At 38.6% G+C, this 24,287-nt stretch overlaps 1 protein-coding gene across 3 annotated transcripts in view; it reads left to right on the top strand.

Annotated features, from left to right (window-relative positions):
• Nucleotides 1-24,287, top strand: part of b4galt2 (UDP-Gal:betaGlcNAc beta 1,4- galactosyltransferase, polypeptide 2) — a 168,063-nt gene that overhangs the window by 104,585 nt on the left and 39,191 nt on the right. For all 3 annotated transcript variants that reach the window (XM_051401406.1, XM_051401413.1, XM_051401422.1), the window contains exon 5: nucleotides 23,201-23,388. In XM_051401406.1, the coding sequence (XP_051257366.1) occupies nucleotides 23,201-23,388 (188 nt within the window). The remainder of the gene's footprint in view (nucleotides 1-23,200; nucleotides 23,389-24,287) is intronic.

Consider the following 24,287-nt stretch of genomic DNA (forward strand, 5'->3'; position numbering starts at 1 on the left):
AAGGACTGAAATAAGTCCAGCCCTGCCTGTGTGCATTATGGAGCCGTTGTACGAAGTGGTTTATGGTTCAGCGGATATATTTGAGATTAAACACTCCAGTGGGTTGATTATCTTTCCATGAGTGAAGGTGAAGCTCACACAACAACCTACGCTGCTGCCAACATGCTGGATGACTTTCCTCTGCCTTATTCCATCTACAACAGGGGGGTGGACATAATGACATGAACACCTGCACAATATAACGCAGTCCAAGACAATAGCCCTGAAATAATTAGTTTTTGCTGAGACAGTAGCAGAGAGGTGTTGATTGGTAGCTTGTTGGATTTGTTTTCCATCCAGAAATGACCAAACCAGGGCACATTTAGTGCAGTTCTTTCTTGATATATTTTCGTCTTACACCAGAAGAAAAGCTGATAAGGAGCATTGTTTCAGATCTTTAATAGGAACAATGAATAATTTATTTGGTCTGTAAAAAATTGTCTCTTTATTTTGTCTTCCATCACAGCGGCATGTCTTTCATAACCGTATTTAGTCTCAAAACACTGCGAGAATGCACTGATTGTTATAATAGCATTTGTTATTGTGCTGTATAGCTCCTGCGAGTGTCTTTCTGACAAAACATTATATTGTGTCTCTGCTGCATTTTAGACATAAATTATCAATTTGTCATTACAGACTTTGTAATCAAGCCTCAGAGCTTCAACGCCGGACCAAATTAAACTGAGCATTTTGTTTCTATGTAATTATGTTCCATAGGGGGAAGGAAGGAAATTAAGAAACTAAAGACTTTATCTGGCAAGTAAGATAGAGTTTTGGCATTTGTTCTGAGTAGCACATCAGCGGAAAATGTGAGAACATGAAAAGCATGATAAGATAACTGTGAATAAATATGTTGCATGCTATTGTGGTAGCTCTATAAAGCGCAATGGAAAGACCAAACAGGATAAAAGTATGTTGTGGCCAATTTCGGCATGTCTTGGCTGACTGGCATCAGCTGTTTACAATATGCTTCACAATAATTATCTCATTCACATCCAATCATATTCATTTGATACATTCATACATTCATATTCGTATGTGTTTATTAAAGGGGAGTCGCTCTCTCAGCAGAATCCTTGTCGCTGCTTTGATTCATTGAGAGCTCCCTCAAACAACCCTTTCCGCCAAATTTAACTGTATAAGTATTTACTATAGCCAGTTCCCTCATGCAAGTCTGTCTGACTGAACTGAAAGGAAAACCCCTTGAGAGTGTTTGCTAAGATTTATAGGGAAGTAAGTTGTGGTGAACAGTTTGGAAAGGAAGGTTTACAGGATGAAAAAAGTAAGCCAGTTCAACAGACCTAAAGAGCAAGAGCAAAATATATTGTCTCTCTTTATGTATTGAAGGTCTGATGACCAAAACGCAGGTGATTGGCATAATATTGTTATATAAGCAGATAACCAAACGTAGGGCTGAACAATTCTATATCAAAATAAGGATTTTCACAAGTGCATGAGTGGTGTCTCGAGCAGCACCAGTGCAGCTGTCAATGCACACAACTATTACTCACGACTGTGGCTATTTATAGCACCGATACAACTAATCCATCACGTGTACCTGTAAACCGTCATCAGCGGGGATAGATCTGTCCCTGGAGTTTAATTTATAGAAAATAATTACAATTTAAATTACAATTGCAATATTGGTCAGATAAATTGCAATTAGATTTTTATTTTATTTATTTTTTAATCATGCAGAACTAACCAAAAAGTGAAGCTGTAAGCCGAACACATGATTGTAATATTCCACGACAGCAGTGCAGATGGACAGCTCCACATTTGTAGCCATAATGACACCAAGTCATCATGGAAATAATGGCATGTGACAACAGCCACCAGTACATATGGATAATCTGCATAGTAATGTGTAATACCATAAAAGCGTAATAACATACTGGATCATATAATATAATTACATTCACACATTAGCCTGACAACTCATTGAAATTTGTAGAAATTAACATATTTATTTCAGCACATTTAAAAAGGTAGTTTGTCCCAGTTAATTCTGTTGTCACAAATATTCTCTTCATACAAACAAACTCTCCTTTCAAACACTGCATCACTGCCCTGTCAGCTCTGAGTTGAGTGGTTTTTTTTCTTGCAGTTTGATAGTGTTGAGTTGCTGCCAGAGTGTGTTTTAGCTTCAGTTATGTCTTTCAACCATCAAAATGTCTTTGAAGAGTCGCTGCCCTCTTTCTGCTTCCATGCTTGAACATCTACCTTCCTTCATGAAAACATCTTTGAGAAAATATGGTCAATATTCTGTGATCAGTGGGGCTAAGTGATCTTATGAACTTACCGATTAAAGTAACATCCATTGGTTATTTGCATTTCACGGCATGCAAAGTCCATAATCTGCGCTCTCTCTCATCTTTACTTGTTTGACCATCTGCAAATCATAAAAAGTTGACTTCCATCATCGACATCATTAAATCACTGCTCTCTAAATTAGTGGGTGATATGAGCTGATTATATAAAGTGGAGAAGAAAACTTTCTCTGAGCGTGTGAAAAGTAGAAAGTCTGTTGCACGGACTGCTTTGCAAATGTTGTCGAGTTTAAAATGTAGTGGTTGTTTTGACATAAGAAGTGCGAGTCTGCATACTTATTAATTGCATTGAGGTACTTCAAAGGGAGCTGTGGGCAAGTCAATTTCTTCAAGTGTATATAAAGAGAGAACTATGGCACAATTAGTCCTCCTTGTCAATATTCTGGCTGCTGACAGTAACGTAATGTATGTTTAAGACTGATGTATAATTGACACATATGTTGCATATTACATCAGTGGACTGTTCTGGTTACATGTTGCAAGTCTGCTTAACAGAGTTCATCCGAAAATGCTCTCGCAGTCATTTGTGAGTTGAAATGTCTGCTTAGATTTGCAGAAAAAAATGTGGTAAAAGAAAGTTATCACCAGAGACATATAGAGTTACAGTGCGTGTCGGTGTTTAGACTCTCAAGTTGCATCAAGAGAGGCTTCAGATTTGTCAGAGTTATTCCTCAAGCATAAGTTCCACGCATTATGTCAGGTATGAAAAATAAAGAGGCTCAGGGGGGGAAGTATTTTGAATTAAACAGCTTAATGAAAGTCTTTAGTGCTGCCAGCAACATTCGTATTACTCACACACTCTCTCTCCTGTCTTTGTCTCATCATTACGACAAATGTTTGGATGGTTTATAGTGGTGGCAACTAATTTCTTAACTTGACTGTAAGCAGAAAATGTACTAACATGTGATCTGTGTGAATAATATAATTAATAATAATTTTATAAGGAGTACGGTCTAGACCTGCTCTATTTGAAAAGTGTCCTCATATAAATTTTGCACTATACAAATAAATTTAATGAAAATTAATTTAATTTAATAAAGAAAAAGCATGTGTTAATTTAAGGTGTAAATGCACACTGCACAACGCATTGTGATTGGAATGCGATCAGATCAGCCAGAGCACAATTGGTTTAATTCAAAATCCATCTAGAATGGGCATTGAGATTGGCCACAGGCATTGCTATTTGTACCCCGATATGCACCAATGACTAATGATGTCTCTCTTTTCCCATTGGTCAATCTTTTAACCAGACGTTGCTAAAATCTTTCAAGTACTTTTAAAGATGTTTGTTGTCTCAGTAGCATACTATATTGATTAATTTTTAATGCCTAACAATGAAGAGGGACTCTTGTTTTTCTTTACAAATAATATGTGTACCATTTTCTAAAAAATACCAGCCTCTGCGGTTCTGTAATGAAGATCATAGCATATTTATGTCACAGCATCCTTATGAATTATTTATGAGAAAATCCTACAATTAGCATCTTAAGTTTAATTGCAACAGTTATCACCAGGAGCAGCTTCCTGATTATTTGGCTGTTTTCTATTTCTCTGAGTTTTGATGTTGTGGTTCATGGTTTGTTGTTACTGTTGCTCTATGATGATGGAACCCCTCTTCTTATTTTCATTGCATCATTACCCCTAATACACAAACACATACACATATAACCACAAACACACACCGTTCCTGCTGTGCAGTAAGCTGACTGGCCACATTCTGGGCTTACGTGCCCCATGGGGCTGTTTCCTTGCGGTGCTCAGTCTGAAAACTCCTTATCCCCACTCTGTCTCCTATCTCAGCTCTGTGCTCAGCTATGGCAAGGGCACATCGTGGACATATTACTTAATTAGATGACAGAACAACATGCTTCCATCCAGTTATGAGCCAGAGGTTATGGCCTGTGATTCAGCACAAAACACATCAAAATAGATTATTATTATGCTTTCTTTCACTGTAGATGCAAAACACTTCCTGAGAAGTGTACAGCGATACATTAGTTAAAGCCTTACTGTGAATAGAAGCATCTTTGTACAGCGTGTTGCCTCAGTGAAGTTGTGGCTTATATACAGCAGTTACCAGTAAAGCTGAGTGTTGAACCTAAATACGTTTTGACTGAATTTTGTACCACAGAGAACTTTTAATTGTCAGTAGTTGGCTCTAACTTGCGGTTTAGATTGTCGGCTGATTGTTAATTACAGTGTTTTCAGGGCTCTAGGGATGCCACTGTCATTTTTTTGACAGTTGGTTGGTCCACTCTGAAATCTCTCTTACACCTGCTAAACATCAAAGGCCCTGTCATTGTAAGTATTTTGGTAAATGGACTGCACTTAAATATATTTTTAGCATGCTGACAATAGCATTTAGCTCAAAGGACTGCACTAAATACAACCTCACAGAACTGCTAGCGTGGCTGTAGTCCATGATTTTGGTCATCTGTACATTGTATTTTGTTTAGGTAGCTGTTTGTTCTGACAACCTTTAAGAAGATTGTCATATTTTGTTTAATCATAAAGCAAAGGACTAGGACCGCACTCCTGTCAAACCTTTTAATTTTGCCACATGGATGTTTCGCGCAAGACGCCGTTCTTCAGCGTGTATTCTGGCAATTTTATAATGAATATACACAGGTGGGATTAATTAAAGGTTTTCACAACCGGCACAACAAGCACATTAACAGGAGGAGCAACAAGCACAGGCACTTGTTTTGTTTAATCAAGAAAATGAAAAAGGAAAAATATGTTTGTACTTAAAAAGTAACATAGTTTTGGTATCAGGAGCGATTTCAATTGTCACTGGTATTAAAACATTTTACACTCCACCAGTGGGGAGGTACTCTGTGGAGAGTACATCACAGAATAAAATAAAAAAACCAGGAACAAAAACTACTTAGTAGTAGAGCCTGCTTGTATCCTTGTAGAAAAAACATAGCAACCAATAAAGTACAGTTAGCTGCTGGAACACAACTTGGAGCAGATCAAATTATTCAGCTGAAACTATCTTGTGTATGAAACTTTATTATCCAGCATGCATGCTCCATATCATACAAAATATTCAGCTAAGCAGCGTCCTCCAGCTAGGGTTACAGATCCATGCCAACAAAGTTTATGGCCCTTGTGGCCTTCTGTAGACATCAAGTTAACATATGGCACATAATTCACTTGGAAGAGATTAAACTGAAGGCTGTAAAATTTATCTCGAATGATACTGTGCTTTTAGACCTCTCATTCCCAGAGCAGCCATGTTGTTGACCCCAGCGATACATGGCTATGAATAATATGGAGCAGCTTTAACATCCCAATAGATCATGCTGCCTATCTCTTTCGGAGGACATCCCCTGCACGTTTGTTTTAGAAGTCTGATTTATGTTTCTTTGCCCATGAGGACGTTATTTGCATCCAATGACATGCTGGTGATAAGTAAAGTAAATTGTTTTCTAATCAGTGGATATAAGATAAAATAAGAAAGGAAGAAGACACATATGAGGAAGCTTCTGACGGCTGCTATGACTTCAGTTATTTTAATTAGATGATTGGTATTCATACCGCATTACACTGCAGCCATGTTACCAAAAAACCTTGACAAATCCCAGGCTCTCAATGCTTCCCTCTTTTTGCACCAACATACTAATTAATAAATCCTCCTTGGACAGCTATCGGCTTTGATTAGATCCTCATACTTGTCCTTACACCCTCCTGATGGCAAGAACAGCCGATGTCAGCTTAATTCAATTGTCTGGAAGTGCTGCAACTTGTACTAGCTTCAGGAAAAAAAACAAAAAAAACAAATTGTTTCTGAAATATGTCATATGTTGGCTGTCAAACTTTAGCTCGGAAGCAGCCGGTAATGTCAAACACTTTTTTAAGATTGAAAAATGCAGCATAAGGCAGTGCTTTTAAAGACTGCAAGTAAAAAAAAGATATGCAAGTACGAGACAAAAATCTAATTGTCTGATGAAGCATCGCCATCATTAAAGATTTTGTGGCGTGAAACGTTTTAGTTCTTGACCCGTGATAGCAGTGTTGGCCCAAAATTAGGAAGGGTGAAAAAGGGAATAAGGCAGCAAAATAAAGGAAGAAGTAGGCAACGGAGAAGGAAGGAAGAAAAAGAAAGATGGAAAGACGGAACGAAGGAACGAAAACAAAGAAGAAAGCAGAAAGAGACAAAAGCAATAAGGAAGAATGGAAGAAAGAAAAAAAGAAAGGAAAGATATGAGGAAAGATGTAAGATAAGAAGGAAATCAAAAAAGGAATGGAAAGATATTGAGTAATATGGTTAATACACATGGCCTTATCTACATCTTTATGAGCTGGTATAATTTCCATTGACTTTCTCTCTGGAAGTAGATCTGTTTTTGTTGTTTATGTGGCAGTTTTCTTCACAGCAGTGATTCTCAATAGGGCATGTGATTTGTCATTGTTGGGTCAGCCTCCTTGCTGACAACAGTACATTTTCATCGGACAGAATCACACCGGATGACGACCACAGACCTCCGAAGCTCGAGTTTTGGGGTGAGACTACATTTTCTAAATGTTGGGTCCTCTGACAGACAAAAATGAAGAGCTTCCTGCTTCGCAGGGTTTCGTCTCACTGGATGGGTTTTCATTATGTGTCTTTGTAAAAATCACAACAGAAATTTGAGAGAGAGAAGCCCCAAGGTAGTCTAAGAAATGTAGTCTTGCTTCAGAGGCTCAGACTCAAGAAATGTAGTAGTCCATGACACCAGCTTAATCAATAAATAAAACATCTAATTACCAATGCCATGTTGGGATCCAATGTTGGCTCTTTAGCTTAAAGCTGTACTCATTAATATTTTCAACCATGGATCAAATGACTATGAATAATATGAAAAGGATCGCTTTTAGTGACAAACCCACTGAACCCAAATCTACCTGAGTTCTACAGAGCATTTTAGCATCTTTCAGCTTGTTGTTTTGTTTTCTTCACCCATAACTTTACTGTTTTGGTCTCATTGTTGTCATTCTGTTTTCCCACAGCAGCAAATGGCACAGAGACAAAGATAGTGACTATATCAGCAGCTAAAGAGCCAGATATTTTTTGAGGAGTTGGTTGAGACCAAAACAGAGCTATTTGCTAACACATTTACCATATCAACTTCTACCATGTTAATGATGTGTTTTTTCTTTCTTTTTTTGCTGCCCCTAAGTGAGAAGAAATACTCAACAAGCTTAAAGACACATAAAATGGACACATTGTCACCTTTTATAAAGTTTTTATAGCAATGTGTTGGCAAACAGTTGCTTAGTTAGCATTCAGCAGACACAGTGCTGCATTAGCATTCATTTTAAGTCATGTATCTGACTGTCAATCAATGTAATAATAGTATTGTGTAATGTTTATATGATATGATAATGAGAAGATATAGTAATATTTACTCTCTCGCTCCTAGCCCTGTTTTTTAAACAGCCGTGTGATTCTGGGCAAGTAGTGTACAGTTTATCAGTTTGTTTTACTGAAAACAGATTTACGCACTCCCTAATTTAACCCCATAGCACCCATAAACTCCTAAAGTTTATCTCAGCCCATTGTGTGTTAAATTTTAGACCATCTACAGTAAACTGAGGGATTCTGCTGGTTGTCTATTCATACTACTGTAGCTTTCACTGCCAGAGAGAAATGTCAGGAAAAGAGACATGATATCATTATTACCTTTTTAGTCATATTTCTGTGATATAAGTCCATACACTAACAGAGTAATATTTCCGGATTCTTCCAGCGAGATTAGAGAATAACTCGTTCTTCGTTTGCTTGAGCTCAAATTCTACACACACCGCGGCCGAGCAATATCTCAAAGTGATAGGGAAATTGGAGAAGGCTCTGTCATTATTAGGGCGAGGCAGATGGTGTCCCATATTGGTCCTGATGGGAAATGAGGAAAGATGAGTCATCTGACTGTATCGAGCTGAAGGTTTGAGGGACATGCAGTGGGTAACGCTGCCTTTGTGCGTTTGTTCCGGTCCAAATGTGATTGTTTTACCTGACACAGCAGGAGAGAAAGAGGTGCGAGACGAGAGTGATATTGGTCTTTGTGCTGAATGTTTTAGGAACATCATCATACAAAAAGATGCCGTTTTAGTTTTTTAATGAATAAATTAGCCTCACACATACATATATCACATTTCTTTCATCAACAACTGAGGTGGTTTAAGATAAGATACAGCTTTATTCATCCTGAGTGGAATAGTTGTGTAGCAGTTGCAGTGCAAAGTTGAAAAATATCAATGAAGGTGCAAGCATAGAATTATTAATATACAGATATCCAAAATATACACAAATATATACAGGGTTAATCATAAGGATTATAAATTGCTCATAAATTAAGTTAGTTATTTGGTAGTTGCATACAGATGTATGAGGATATACATGTATATGAATGTCCATGATAACTGTATAAGGCATTATGCATGATTTATTTACTTGCAGTGGGTCCTCACCATTAGTCAATTAATTGTTAAGGCCAATGTTTGTTGTAAATATTGTTTATACAGTTCAAGTACCATTAGGACCAACGTTAAAATAGGCTTGCGTACCACCAGTGGTACACGTACCATAGTTTGAGAACTAGTGATTTAGGCAAGCATAAAGGAAATTCATCACGTCAGTCATTTGTTAAGTAAAAAGTCGAAATATTCACTATTTCCAGTTTCATAACAGTGAGGATTTCATGCTTTGGGCTGTTATTGTAAATTGAATCTCTTTGATATATCTTTTATGGCTATTTGATGCTATCACCTTGGGTTCTGGAAACTTGAAACGGGTAATTTCCGATTTTGTAGACTAAACCATTAATTTAACAAATATAATAATCTATTAATAATATTGTAGTCCTACATTAATGCTTTGTCTGAAGTAGCAGACGCAGGTACTTCAGCTCCAAAATGTATTTAAATAATCTCTTTCTGTCAGGCTTTGTGGCATTGTGTCTTTTTTGATAAACCAAATTGTCCACCTCAGCCAAGCATGAAAACCTTTGTCTGTGATATTTCAAATTGTTTAAGGTGGATCCAAACATAATAGCAGAGTTGGAAGTATAATAAATTGAGTATGTTTGCAAAATACTCCAATATACCAACTACATCCAGAAACCTACAAGGATTTTCCATTACTTTCCTTTTATCCTTGGTCCCAGTATATATATATTTACATATATATATATATATATATATATTTTTTTTTTTTTTTTTTACTTTTTCTGAAATTTTCTTCTATCTGGTCCTTCCCCAGTGGTTGTAGTGCTGCATCAAAAATGACTTTCAATTTCTTAAATCCAAGTGGCTGGTACATCTCTGGCATTCCCTTTGTGGATATTTAATATGTTTTCACCGTGGATACATTTTTGTATTTTTATCTGGACTTTTTATTAACTGTTGTAAGCTAAGTGTTGGAAATTAGTCACTGCTGCTTAGAGCCTGTCCTCTAACACTAAATGTGGTTTGGAGGAATATAGTTTCCAGCTGGGAGTGTTAGAGGTAGTGTGTGTTGAGTGCCCTTGATGCTTGAGAGGTTAGATGTGATGAGGCACGCTATGGCTGTGATGCCTGTGAGAGAACGAGAGAGAAAGAGAGAGAGAGAGATACTCCTCTGCCTCTGGAGAGTGTCCCTCTTTTGGTTTTTACTGCATCACAGTTGTTTTTGTCACAACCAGAGCCCCATATGTCTGTGAAAGCAGGTCTGGCACAGCGGGTCAAAGCAACAAGCCACAGCAACCATCTGGCCCCACATTTGTCAAAACGTCAGGTGGGTTTGATTCTCTGCCCTTCACCTCCCGGACGCTCTCCTTTTGGCATGCCAGTCTCTGTCTATGCATGTCAGGTGGCAGCTCTTAAATACAGTGAGTGTGTGTGTGTGTGTGTGTGTGTGTGTGTGTGTGTGTGTGTGTGTGTGTGTGTGTGTGTGTGTGTGTGTTTTATGTATGAGTCTGCTTTTTCTCTGAGTGACACATGCCAGCCAACTCCTACAGGGCAACTCTAACCTTTGCTGTCGTTTCTCTTGGCAGCTACTCTGTCATTATCATCATCATCGTCATCTTTTTCTCTCTCTCTCTCTCTCTCTCTCTCTCTCCGTCTCCCTTTATTTTTGTATGTCAGTCTTTTGTCACGTCTTTCTTTTTGTTTCTGACCCTCTTCCTCTTTTGCTTCTGCTGTCACATTGATATATCCGGTTCAATGCTAGTCACTCTTTCCTCCCTCTCCTTTCTCTCTTTGACGATGCTGTCATGTCAGGGCGCTGCTAACTGTACTCTGGTTTGTCACTCCGGTCCAATACCACACAGTATTATCTCTGTATCAACTCTGCTACATACTTTGCTTTTTTTCTCTGGGTTTCCACGAGTTGTCCAAGTTTGCAGACTATTTTCTCATTGACTTAGCTACAGCAAAGATAAATCCAGACTTCAAGGCACCTAACATGCTAAAATGTACTGAGAGCTTAAAGATCCCCTCCAGACATATATTTAGACGGATATGCAAAAAGTCTGCTTGGAAATATAATAATAATAAACAAAAAAGTATAATTTCCACATTAATGTGCACTGGTGGCTTTAAGTTTCTGCATCACACTTATATATATATATATATATATATATATATATATATATGTATATGTTGCACACTGGACTCTGCACATACATCATTCTGTATAGTGAAGCTCAAACTTTCAACTGTAGGAACAAGAAGAGTGGAGTGGAGGAGGGTTTTAGGACCTAGGATGCTAATGCAAACACAGCAGGGACATGTAATGAAAAGATAAAACCATAATCTTCCCATTGAGCCATTATTACACAGACCATTATTTTAACTTCTAGTGGAAACACCATTAATATTTCTTAAGTCTGGCTGAAGGTTTAGGAAATGTGTATAGAAAATGACATCTAGAGTATCTGCATTTGATGGAATGATACAACCATAAAAATATGGGTTTGTATATTATTATTAGAAGTTTATTGAGAAATTGTCAAAGAATAAAATAACCCTATATGAATGTCTATTTTTTGCCAATCTACCAAATTAAATATCCAAAATACATCAAGATTTTTTGCATAAATCATATAAAAATCCAATATAGCTATAAAACTCTCAGCAGTGCTTATTAATTAATTTGTGACATTACTTACAATGGCAATGTCGGACTTTGGCTACATAGACAAAACGTCTTAGTAGGATCAATTGATCATTTTAGGCAATTTGTGGTATCCTTTAAAGGTCCAGTGTGTATGGATTTATTAGCAGAAATGGAATGTAATTCGTATAACTATGTTTTCATTGTATAATTAGTATAATTACCTGGACCATTATGTTTTCATTACCTTAGAAGGAGCCTTTTTTAATCTACAGACATGTTGAACCACCATGTTTCTACAGTAGCTGAGAGCAGACAAACCAAACACTGGCTGTAGATTTTCACATTCGTTGTTGTTCAACATTTTGGTTCTGTAGTACGAATTGAAGATAGTGGTTTAGATTGTATTTGAAGTTTGTATTAACTGGACTTTTATTCTTGAAATCAGTGAGTCGTCGGTGTGAATCGGGGCAGCACAGTAAATCATACTGTATGCTGAGATTTTAATTTTCAGTGTTATTTCAGCTTTCGTCTCTTGAGACTATTTGGCCTTTCCAGTGAACCTTTTGAATCAGTAAAACCTTTAATTAGGAATAAAACCATTAAATTTACTGTGTGTGTCGGTGAATCATATAGAGGGCAGAATAATTGTGATTTCCCTCACTCCCTTTACACTTAATATTAAATGTTAATATTTTCAGCTGTTTTAATTCAGCACTGAACCCTCCACACAATAACCCAGAAATGAAAAGGAACATTGTGGACTGTTTTTATTTCCATACGGACATCTCGGTCCAGATCCTTGCAATAAAACAAAAGTTACATTACAGTTTATATTGGTGAGTGTTGTCCTGTATTTATTTACTCACAACAAATGACTTCATTGCTTCATTGTTTCAGTGCTGCAGAGTAGCATATCACCACTGGCTGTTGGGTTGATGTTGCCCTGATCCGCGTCTATCGACTACGCTGAGCAGGAAAATGGTAATTGAATTGCCCGTCGTGGCCCGGCCTTCCGCTTTATTTGGGAGCTCCTCAGCGCCCGGACTGCCAGAAAGTCATTACAGCAAATTAGTTATTCTGGCCCCACGCCAACCCCGTCACGATCTTCCCTACTCACTCTTTGTGGTCTGTGCCAAGCTCTCATAAAGCAGGAAATACGCTGCTGCGAAAAATGATTGAAGACTGTAAGGTTATGAATTAGATATACATAGCCTGGTGTGTGTTTGTGTTTGTGTGTGTTTGTGTGTGTTTGTGTGTGCATGGTTGACTGCGGTATCTAATCAAGCTTTGATGAGCCTCCTGTTTCCCAGGTGGCAGTGGAATGAAGGGATCATCATCTTTTATTAAGAACTCATGGCCGAGTGCATTTAGTCACAAATGTTCACACAGGCTCTAATGAACGCCATAGCTCTCTTTTCTCCTTTTCTCATTCATGTATTTCAGTTTTTGTTTTTAAGAACATTTTTTGGGGGGGCATTTTTTGCCTTTATTGCACAATGACAGCGAAGGCAGACAGGAAATAAGGGGAGAGAGAGGAGCTATGACATGCAACAAAGGTCTCCGGTTAGAATCGAATCAGCGACGTTGCAGTTACGTAGCACGCTGTAACCACTCAACTACCAAGGCCACTATTACCTTAGTTACTGTTGCTACCCTGTCAAGCGTTTCGTTCTTGGATATAAATAAACCGCATTGTTCTTTTTTTGCCATGCAAAGCTGTAGTGCTAGTACTATAAGTATGGTAAGGACAAATGTAAGATCAGACTGTTGTTTCTAGGACTAGCTGATGTGTTTGGTATATGTAACACTGTCTTGGATATTTTTTGGTGCAGTTGCTGGAGTGTAAACTTCCTCAAATCCAGTCAAAGGCAGGACAGAGCTGCTAACGTTAGCCTAAACTCTGATGGCATCCAATGACCAGCTTCCGTACAGTGTAGAAATACAACGCAGTGGCTGACTAGTCATGAACTGTGCTTTATTTGAACATAATCTGTTTCCCCACAAACTAATGTCGTTAATAATGTGCGCCTTGGCCTAGAAAGCTAGTTAGCTGGACATGGTAACGATTGCAGCTTACTTGAGCAGATAAACACACTTTTTTAATTCATCTGTATGCTTTTTCTCTTGTGTTATTGATTTTGGAAACAAAGACACTACCCTCCACATTCTTTAAAAAGCCATGTATTTCTCTTACTACATCCTCAAGCACACCTCTTACATAGCAGAGAAATCCAAAAGCTCACAGACCTGCCGTGCTTCGTTACGATTGCCAAGCTATGATTGGCAAATTGTTGTTTTCTGGAGTACAGTTCCTTTTTCTTCTTAACACATATGCTCATGTGCACACACAGTAAGCTAAAAAACACACACACACACACACACACACACACACATTTAACTCAATCTCCATTAAGTGAGATAAGGTGAAATCTCTCTGCCTCTCCTGTGGTCTCTCTCTCCCTGCACTGACTGACTGGCCAAATGATAGGATGAGAGGCCCCACCTCTGCCTATCTGCAGGACACTGATAAATCCTGTCACACACACACTCACGGACACTCCAAATTTGTGCACAGACATACACACATTACATTCAAACACACACACACACACACACACACACACACACACACGCACATACAGACTTGCTGTGTGGTGACAATCACTCAGGAGGCAGGTCATTGGCTGGGCCTTAATCCATCTCCATGGCAACAGTCCAGGTATGTTGTGTGTGTGTGTGTGTGTGTGTGTGTGTGTGTGTGTGTGTGTGTGTGTGTCTACGGTCACCAGACATGAGAGACAGTTGCATGTTGGTCTTCATCACACACACACACTCACAGAGGGAGCAGCAGCAATGGATTTATCTGGTGATACTCAGATATGGCTGATAGGGTTAATTGGTTTTCAGAGGGCATGTTGAGAAAGAGAGACTGACACTGACCAGATACTGCAGAGACACCAGGGAAGTACTGCCAGAGACAGAAAGAGCAAGAAGCATGAGAGGAGCACAGAGAAAATAAATGTAAGTGATGACATGAGAGCAGGAAGTGCAGGGAGGGAGGGGAAGTGGAAGAAGATTTACCTTTTACATTGGGAGTGGAGCAGTCATTGAGTGAAAAGAAAAGGTGAGGATGAAAGATGTGAGTGAAGTTTAAGGGGAAAAAAAGAGAAAGTAAATTAAATTGGAGCAACAAATGTATATTTTTCCTTAATTTATTTCTCTGCTTTTGTGTCCCCGAAGGCCTTTTAAACTCATTCTCCCACCTCTTAATTTGACACCGTAATTTCCCTCCATATTGATTTGAATTTGGATGAGCAGGGTTTAAATTAGAGCCCGACCTTTATGTGGTATCAGCACATGTGCTGGGCGATAAAAAGCAAGAAATCTCAGTGCAGAAAGGCCGAAAGATGTGTTTGACATAGTTGACAAAACCTCAATGTCCATTTAGTTCTGGACCTTTAGATCATATCAGATGACCCTCAGCAGTTTTCCCAGATGTAGTGGAATTGTAGACAGTATGTCAGATCAGGTGATATGATTGAAAAGATTGAAGGTGAGGTTTTTTTGACTGCTGTGTCCAGGGACGCCCGGTGGGAGTGCCTTTTTCTTCTGAAGATGACAATCTCTACTTAAAAACACAAATTCCACTTACAATGGCAGTGGGGATTCCCCCGACAGTGAGCAACAAGAGGTGGTCAAAGAGTCCCCTTGCTCTTTCCAACAGGGTTAAGAGACAAAAGCCTTAAAGCAGCAACAAGGTACATTCTTATTGATTCCTTTTTGGTGATTCTGGCAGCTGCTTTGTACAAGATTTTTCCACCGCCTCTTCTAATTGATTTCATGGGTAATCTGACCAGGTTCTTCTCTTGTGTGCTTATAGGTCATATAAAGGAATCAGTATTAAACTGAGACTGTTTCACAAGCAGTTAAAAACTAAGTTCTGATGATTCCTTCCTTTAAAACATTTCTCTTGTCATATTCAAAAATGACTCATGTTATATCTAGAAGTGCAAAATCAGGGGCAACTGGATTTGCTCCGATCCTTGAAGACGTTTTGCGTCATCCAAAGCCCTTTGAATGCTTCTTTAGCTACTCTCAAGGTGTAAAAAATGACCCTACAGACTTTAAATGACTTCCCACCAGTTTAAATGACTTCAGAACTGAAGACGCCTTTTGAATGAGAATCTAAATGTCTTCAAGGATCTGGCAAGACCGGTTTATAGCTCAGGTTTTCCAGACATGACCAAAACGTACACATCTTTGCTTTGCTGTGAAAGTGACTTACACTTTCCATCACATTCGACAGGTGTGTGCCGAGGGATTGCTTACACTCGGGAAACGTTTTTGAAAAAGTTTCAAGAGCATATTGAGCCTTCAAGACAGCTGAGATATCAGTGTCATGAATATTTCAGAAGAACTCTGAAAATCTGAGGGCAGTTGTTTTTTTTTGTGTCAGTTTCATCTTCTGGCTCGTTGAGATGGTTCATTATCGATTTCACTGAAGTTGATAACCAGCTCCAGATGGTCCAAATCTCATTTCCAAATCCCACATTTCTCTCAGCCGTGCCCTGCCTCATACACCCTGTTGAACACATTACAGGGACCTGCCAGCAACCACAACAGAGAGTGTTACGACCACAGTTTCCTGCTGTCAGCCACTGAGCCTCTGCAGTGGAGCTACTGGACACCTTGATGGCAGATGATGAGTGCTCTCCACTCAATTACCCCACCCGTATTTTCCCAGGCAGCCAGTGATTCACCTCAGCGGTTTTCCAGTCATAGGTCTCCTTTCCCAGCTGCTTCCTGCGCTTAATCCCAGTTATCAACCACCCACGATGTACTGGGTGTCGGTCATCTGTGCTGGTGCAGAAGCTTGTCTGTAATATTGTGTATCTTGACATCCTTCTTTTTAAAGCTGCTTTAATCACTATTTTTTCTTTTGACAAATGGGTCAGGTGTGTAAGGTGTCGCTCGTAGTGGCAAATGCATTGAATTATCCCTGCTTACTCTGCTGTTCCCCTCAGCTCTACGGTGCATTTTAGTATCTTTCAGCTCATTGTTTTGGTATGACAACTAGATTGTTAATACACACAGGTCTAATCAACATAATTTTCAACTGAAGCAGGTAGCAGCTGATGAACCCACTGTACGCTGGCTCCAAACAGCAGACAGACAAAGTTAGGGACTAAATAGTGAACATAGTGGAGCAGTCAGTTATTTATCACAGGAGTTGGTAGAGACCAAACCAGAGCTCAAAGGAGAGTGAATGCTGGACTAAGATTCCTCAAGTAACCTGAAGCATTACTCTAAATGAATGTTGCTCTGTCTGATGGATGTGTAAATAGGCAATGTTTTACCATATCAACTTAAGTATAAGCTAACAATATTCTAGTGTTGTGTTTACAACTTGTTGCACTGTCCCTAATTGGCCAAAAATGGAGCGAAGCCTGCGAGCTAGTTCAGGCAGTCAACTCGAGCTGCGCATACACACATAACATGCCTCACTCCATAATCACTAATCAAGCGCACCCTTCCAATCTGGCGGTCTATTTAAACTGCACAATTTCCCAGCTCTCCCTCTGATCTGTCAATGCAGCTGTTGCCCTGCATTCGTATTGCTGCCGTTGCTCTGTAAGCTATTGCTGCCTGCTGCGCTGTAAGCCCCACCACTACCCCAGCATCCACCTGTAGGCTCCGACTGGGGGTTAAGGTATTTGCGCATCACTCCCCAATATCTCTATGTAAACATATCTGTGGGGAATGATGAGGTCGGAGCTGCTGTAATAAACATTTCAAACGTGACTTGGCTGACTGAACAAGAGTATTGGCAGGTTTAAAGGACCAATATGTAGAATTTAGTGGCATCTAGGGGTGGAGTTGCAGATTACAACGTCCTTGCTTCACCCTCCCGTTCAAAATGAATAAGAGAAACTATGGTGGCCATGAAACTCATCATATTCAGGACCAGTGTTTGGTTTGTCCATTTTGAGCTACTGCAGAAACAGAAGCGGTTTACAGTTCACAGAAGTTAAAAGGTGATAGAATTAATAATCAATTGTGATCAAGATTTTTTGATGCAATTATTGTTAGTCACTTTGGACAAAAGCCTCAGCGAAAAGGGTGTAATTTCATTTGATGTGAAATATCAGCTCACCATGATTTCTATTATTAAAATGCCAGTTACTGCACAATGAACTAATGAAAGCCTGTAGTTGGGAGACTATTGTCTGAATCTAAAGCTGCGACCAACATTTAATTTACCTAGCATTCCTACAGTGTGAGACACCTTGCAAAAGAAAATCTGTCATTGTGACGGGTTCCTGCTTGGTTAAAGAATTAACAAATGTGGGGAAGTTACAGAAGTAAAGTAAGAGTCTGCGCAGAGCACTGAATTGTGGGTTGAGGTGCTGGATGATGCAGCTAGTTGAAAGTCTGTCTCCGGATCATTTTTCATGATATTTTTTCCAAATATCTGTGAGTTTGAGGAAGCAGAGGTCTAACTCATAGAAACCATGTTTGTGACACACACATACTTGTCACACTTGTCACTCTTGTCATTAAACTCACTTATACAAGACCGTATGCTCACATGCATATGCACACTGTATTATGCCTGATCAAAAATTAATGGAGCAGAAATGTCCTTGAAAGTTATAAGATGCCTGTGAAATTGCAAATGAGGAGCCAGAAATCGCCCTCTGCTAAATTGGAGTACCCTTTCTGCATTTCACCCTGTCAACATGTAATTTGTTGATTTGTCAAATATTCACACATGAGTGGTTTTACTGTCCCCTGTGGGCCTCTGTAGGCAAACTGTGGCAGAACAGTCCCCTTCCAGTGCATTGTGAGTGAGAAAAAAATGGAAAAAGATTTGGTCAGAAAACAGCAGACCTAAAGCGGGGGGGGAGCAAAAAGCAGCCCGGCAGCTGGGGAAAATGCAGAGTCCGCAGAAAACGCTGCGTCAACAATAACAAAATAAAATAAAACAACTGATATTGAAAAAACTCAACAATGGAGCAGTTGGAGATGGACTGGTTTGAGCACAGAGGAAGACTGCATCATCCTCTTCAATATGGCCTCTTGCCAGTTTATATTGTGAAATAATAAGTTGCATTTTGTAGATGGACATTTGAAATACAACACTTCATAAATTAAGTGCATATCAATATTCTGTCAAATAGTTACATGAAATTACCCCAAAAAAATGAACAAAATGGAGTAAAAAATCTGATCAAGGTATCACAAATTAATGCACACACCCACACACCCACAAACCATTATATCTATCAATCTCATTGCCTCTGTATACTCCACTTAAATGGCCTGTCCAGTTTAATGGGTGTCAGTTTACCTCACATCCTGCTGATGTGAACTCTCTTATGGCAGGAAGTTATTTGAAAAGATGTAAAGCGCCATAAAGCCGAGATGCTGGGAGGTTCACACGCTGACATCTTATTAAAAAAATAATGATCTAAATTTAAAAAATAATATTCACTGGCCGCAATAATGCTTAATGAGGTTAGGAGCACAAAAAGAGGGGCTTGGTTTTTGTAAAAAATATATTGGCTCATCTGCAGGGAGCTACACAGCAGAGACTGTCTTTCTTTCTGCCTCCCTGACTCATTGTTTCTGTCCCTCAAACACACAAATGCAAGAAAATTAGAATCTGTGTTTATTGATTGTCGCTTGCAGCACAAAAAGAGCGACTTCTGAGATGAAACTCTTTTTGAACTTTTTGCAGAGACATGAGGTAGTTCTTGTGAAAAGCATTTATAAATTATACAACCTATGCAAAAGCCACCATAAGAAAAAGAGTACAGATGTTGTACTTTTTTTAAGCTAATCATTTAAAATATGAAAATGTCAAAAATATGCAGAACTTTTTGACACTTTTCAAAGTAGACTGAATGAAATATTTGAGATATAATTTAACATAAGATTTTATTGTGCAAAGGCTCATTACTTTAATAGTTTAGATTATTGTCATTTTACTCCACAACTAATATTTATATTTTGTCCCAGGTCCCAAGAATCACTGAATATTGTTTTACTTCTATGAAATAGTTGCTTGTTTTTGAAGATTTATTCAACTTCTAGCTGATTTCGCTTTATTTTGTTTCTGAGCTGATTTTGGTCATATTTTGCTCTCCTATCTTCATATGATGTTGTTCCAACCTATTGAATCGACTGTTGGAGCCCTAGTGGATTTGTGACAATAGATTTTTTGTTACCTGCACAGGGGATTATGCTCTCAAATCTCAGGTATTAGTGGGCTTACCAGGGGGATTACGCATTGTACTTGATTCACGGTCAGTTTGAACAGATAATGCACCAGTATGGAAGCAAGTGTACCTCCAAAAAAACAAAAAACTAAAGAATGAAGTGTATCCTGAACAGAAGTAAGGACAGTCAGCAGATGCATTAATCATCTCGCAGATTTTCTGTGCTGTCAAAACTGGGTGGTTTTCCCTAATGGCCAAGGAATACGTGACTGCAGCGAATTTGTAACAGTGGTTCATTGTTCTGCTACATACTGTAGATACTAAGGCATTCATCCAACAGGGAAGTACTTTTTTATGATATTAGGAATGAAGCTTCACACTGGGACCCGGCCTCATTTACATAAACAAATGTAATCTTGTCATGTGGGGCCCCTCACATTTATACAGATTTTGCATAAGGACTTAACAGTACTACACTAGTCAGATTTGCATGAATGTCTACATTACAGTCATGATAACTCTAAAAGTTCATTTTCCAGTGTAAATATAATAGATTTCTCTTTAGTTCGCTATACTGATATTGTCTATCAGGAATAACAGTGAATGAATGAAGGTTTTATTGTGTGTACATACAACTACCGCCAGCCAACAGTTGCTTTCAAGACACCACTAAACCAAGTCCTAAAATAAAGAGCAATTTCAATAATTTTCACAATCAGTTTTTCAGACCTTCATGTCTGTACTTATGTGGTATAGAGCACAACTAATAAATACTTTCATCACCAATTCATCCACGGATTATTTTCTTGTTTAACTGATACATTATTTGGTCTATAAAATGGCAAAAAATGCTGATTTCCCAGAACCCAATGTGACATATTCAGATTGCTTGTTTTGACAATCAGTCCAAAAGCCCCAAATATTCTGTTTAATATCACATAGGAAAGGGGAAAAAATGGGGCCTTTTGGGACATTTTTGGCTTGTTAAGTGACTATTTGTTTCAGCCCTTACGTTCACTCATTTTGTAATAAAATTCACAATTTTGCTATCCTTTGCTTTTTCAGACAAATAGGCAGAGGAACTCACTGACCCAAGTAGGGCTTCAGATGTTGTGGTGGCTGACGCCACAATGCATATAAAGATTGTACTTGCACTTGCTTTAGGACATGAGGCCATTTGTACTCAAATAAATGAAACAGTTGTACAGTAAGTGAATAAAAGTGTTTCCTGAGGGGAAATAGTCTTGATGACTCAGTCTGTTAATGCATGTTCCAGGTACTGACAGTACAAAGAGTTTGAATTTTTATCTCATATCTCTGTCTCTCTCTATCCCCTTCCTTGGCTTCCTCACTGCACTTGTCATAAAAGGCAGAATAAATTCAGGGAATGTTCGGAGAAGATGGACTGTCAACGTGCGTCACAAAATTGTCTGCCAAAGAGTGTCAAGTTGCACAGTAGCTTCGCTTCTTGCTCACTGACCTCCCTGCAGCTTCAGTAGGACTTGGATTTTTATAAAGCCAAGCTGTTGCACAAGGGCTCTGCAGAAAGAGACATACAGTACCCTGTGCATTATTGAATTTATAACTGTCATATATATTAACCTTGACGATTTTACACCGCTGTGCTGCTCGACAAGAATGCATTTATCTTAGCCAAGATCTTGAACCTGGGCCATGCAGAGACTGAAAAACAGATGTATTTCACTGCAGCATCCGTCTCTCTTGGGGTCAATACACACATCAGCTCATACTGCATGTAGAGATAAATGCAGACCAGCACCACAGACATTAAATAATGATGTTCAATGAGGCACTAAAACCGAAGCTTCACCTTAGCTGGTGATGACAAGTTAAAGGAAAATTCTGGTATTTTTCAGCCTGAAAATCACTTAATGCGTCTTGTGTGGACAGCTATTAGATATTGTAAAATAATGTGACACTGAAGCTGTCATTCTCCGTGCCTCATTAAAGCGACGGGTTAAAGGGGCTCAAACAGAAGACATAACAAGCTGTTGTAGCATTTATCTGATCCCTGATCAGTTTAACCACTGAATGATCTGTATGGATGAAGAAGCTATTGATCTGTATGGGTGAGGGTATGCGAGTGTGTTTATGGACAGTTTTTACAGTCTGTGTTTGCTATAGGGATCTGCTTCCAGGGCAAACAGCTAGCTTGGTTAGCTGGCTGTAATACTACCTTTTCATCTGCAGTAATAACAAACATTTATTTGCATATATTTTCATATATATAGCAGGATTCTACTTCAACAGAGGTAAATAGATGAAAAAAAAATGGTTGAAAAATTAAATTAAATTGAAGGTGTTGAACTGAAGCCAGGCAGTGGCTCAGAAACAGACGTGTTTCACAGTTTCAGGCAGCTGATCTTTTCTTGGGGTCAATAAACACATCAGTTCACACTGAATTAATTCAGAAAAAACACCTTTGATGTGAGCCTGACCTCATTTGGTTTGGTCTAACTAATTTTCTCTTTGTTTATGACAACAGTGCCTGTAGCAGTTAAGCATTAGGTTGTGATAACCACACATAAACACGTAAAAACCCAATTCATAATTGCAACAGTGCTCAAACCCATTCATTACCAGAGACTGGGTCACAAACCAAATGTGGGTCGCTGGAGATTTTATTTGGGTCACAAATACATTTGTAGAATATTTTTAATTATTTTTTCTCAAGTATAAAGTATTCAAAATGTGTTCATTGTTAGTAAAAAAGTAAAAAACGAGAGCCTTAACATTTCCTATATGCACATATTTTGTCTCACAAAGGGAGCACATATTCTGTTTGTTTTGCTGAGAGAAACTTCAGTTAACCTCAATGCATTGATTTTGTTTAATTTATGGAGTATTTACAATGTGTTCATTGTTTTACTGATGAGAGGAAATAAAAACATTCAGACGGCCAGGTACAGTAACTCCGCTTAAATGTATTCATTAGGTCTTATGAACTATTTAACATGTGTTTCTTATAACACATTCATAAAAGAAAGTTGGGATTTATCAAACATATATCTCTTCAAAATAGCTGCTTTACCTGTTCAAGAAAATATGACGTGATACAGACATTTTTTGCTGTAAAAATGGTCAGGAACGTTCATTTATGCACAATATTTGCTCTTCTTACTGTGAATTGGGTCGCCAAGGTTTGTCATTTTTAAAAAAGTGGTTCCCAGAGAAAAAGTTTGGGAAACTGCTCATACTACAGTATTTAAGTATAATAAATAGCATGGTTTGTATGTTTTCAATGCTCTCTTTACCTCCTGTATTAGTCTCCATTTAACCTTAGGCTATCACCTAAGGCTATTTTAATCTTTTACATTATAGACACAGAGTTACGGTATCTGTTATCTAGTTAATTAAAATGTATGATATCACGTATTTGTGTTTCAGATGACTACCCATTCTTTTTAAACACAGAGCCTTTCAAGCAGATAATGATGAAGCTACGTTATCTGCCCTTCTCATCTATGAAAACAATGAAATAATGCTCTTCATTGTGTGTTTTCTTGCAGTTGGGTGAGGACACTTTCAACCGTGCCAAGTTGCTGAACGTTGGCTACACAGAGGCTTTGAAGGACGGAGAGTACGACTGCTTCATCTTTAGCGACGTGGACCTGATCCCAATGGACGACCGCAACCTCTACCACTGCTACGACCAGCCAAGACACTTCGCCATCGCCATGGACAAGTTTGGCTTCAGGTGAGGGGATGATTTTCACCATGGCGTGCGAGGGAGCTGTTACCTGAATTAACCTTAATAAGTCTTGACGCTTCGGAACAGTCCAGTCCAGCCTATTTGAATGCAACATAATGTTACGGTATTTGCCACAGTCTAATTTATAATTTTAGTTTGAGCTTGTCTTTGGTTAAATTATAAATATGTAGAAATATGCAATTGGCTGCCTGACAAAAAAACATTTTAGATGGCCTGCAGTCTTTGTTCTGACAGACAATTTACAGTATTTAATTTGACTAAATCTCATTATACTTTGAAATCCTTGTCTGAAGCTTAAATTAGCATGAAAATACACCCCAGTTCACCGCCGCCAATTGTTATTTGGTCATACTTCAGTAGTCCTAACAAGAGCACATGATACAAAGCGTAACTAACAAGTCTAGACTACAGCTTGTGAAAAGACCCTTATTAACTTTGAAGTGTTGAATACAGGACCAACCTGTATGGAGCAAGTTGTTAAGTAATCTACTGCTGTGGCTGGTTTCTGCACCAAGAAGGAGCTGTGCAAGAAACCTGTTATTTCTGTGTTTTCTATATTTTATATCAGTGGGGCACTAATGACATCGGCTTATCAGTAATCAATAATTTTCTGACACTGTATAGACCAAACAGTGAATCGGTGAATCTAGAAAATAATCAGCAGATTAATTGAAAATGAAAAACACATTTTAGTTGCATCTCAGTACGCAGAAAGTGGGAAGAAATATGCACGTACTGTAGAGTCAGAAATATACACTGACTAGGCTGTAGTCACTGGGGGGGGAAAAAATATTCCAACTTGATTTTGTGTATTCAGCAGCAGATGTCATCAGCAGTCATCCCCGTTTGTGGAAGCTCCTTTATCACTGAGAAGTCTCGACGGA

The sequence above is a fragment of the Dicentrarchus labrax genome, unplaced genomic scaffold (assembly GCF_905237075.1).
Source record: "Dicentrarchus labrax unplaced genomic scaffold, dlabrax2021, whole genome shotgun sequence".
In the NCBI taxonomy this organism is placed as follows: Eukaryota; Metazoa; Chordata; class Actinopteri; family Moronidae; genus Dicentrarchus; species Dicentrarchus labrax.